The 884-nt window shown below is 58.5% G+C and overlaps 1 protein-coding gene across 1 annotated transcript; it reads left to right on the forward strand.

Annotated features, from left to right (window-relative positions):
- Positions 1–240: 240 nt before the first annotated feature.
- LOC118238065 (small integral membrane protein 38-like) lies at positions 241–396 on the forward strand. The gene has a single exon (XM_035443047.1). The coding sequence runs from the start codon at positions 241–243 to the stop codon at positions 394–396; it is 156 nt and encodes a 51-aa protein (XP_035298938.1).
- Positions 397–884: the final 488 nt, after the last annotated feature.

Here is an 884-nt window from a genome sequence, read left to right on the forward strand (position 1 = left end):
CACGGAGTGCTTAGCTCCCCATGAATGGTGCACGGGCCTCTTGACCAAGGAGGCCGCCTGTAGCCCCAACTGTCCCCTCACAGGCAGGGAGGCCCTGTGCGGTGGGAAGGGCTGGTTGTGGACTGCGCGGGTCTGTCTGTCCCTCAGAAGGGGCCACCGGCAGGCAGGCAGAACTGAGCTAAGGCCCCAGAGCGGCTGCTGCTGCTCCACCCTGTGTGGTGGCCTCCGGGCGGCCTCAGCATGGTCTCCTGGCTTGGGGACGGTGCTGGCCCTGACCCACTCATGGTGCTCCTGGTTGTCATCCTCCTGGTGCGCTTCATCCTGTGGTCCTGTTTGGGAACCTATATGGACTACAGGCTGGCCAGGCCTCGTCCTGGCAAACCCAAGGAAGAGTGAGCGAGGAGGCCAGTGGAGGCCAACTCAGGAGGCTTTGTACTGTGACTACATCCTCCCACTGTGGGTGGGCCACCCACCTGTCCATTGGGTGCCACAGACACTGCCATGCGGTATATACCTTTACACCCCCAACCCGCATTGCCTCTCCACGGCTGCCCCCAGGAGTCCTCTAGCTTGGGTTAACCTCCCTAGCCCCTTACCAGCCAGGCAAGTATACAATCCTTATGTCCTACACACTGTGCAAAACCAGAAGGCAGAAGAAAAGACAGGTTCAGAACCTGCTTGGACTAGTTAGGACTGTCCCCATTGGAGGGTGTCTGCCGACATGGGCTGTCACAGCAGTCATCACCAGGTTCTGGACCCCTGTGGCAGTGTATGGCCCAGGAAATTTTCTAGCCTTTCCCTTTCGATAATTCTTTTAAGAGACTGGGGTGAGCCAGGGTTGTGTGTGGTGGTTATGGGGACAGTCATAACCATTACTCCCAAAG

Source organism: Cricetulus griseus, chromosome 3 (assembly GCF_003668045.3).
Source record: "Cricetulus griseus strain 17A/GY chromosome 3, alternate assembly CriGri-PICRH-1.0, whole genome shotgun sequence".
Taxonomy (NCBI): Eukaryota; Metazoa; Chordata; class Mammalia; order Rodentia; family Cricetidae; genus Cricetulus; species Cricetulus griseus.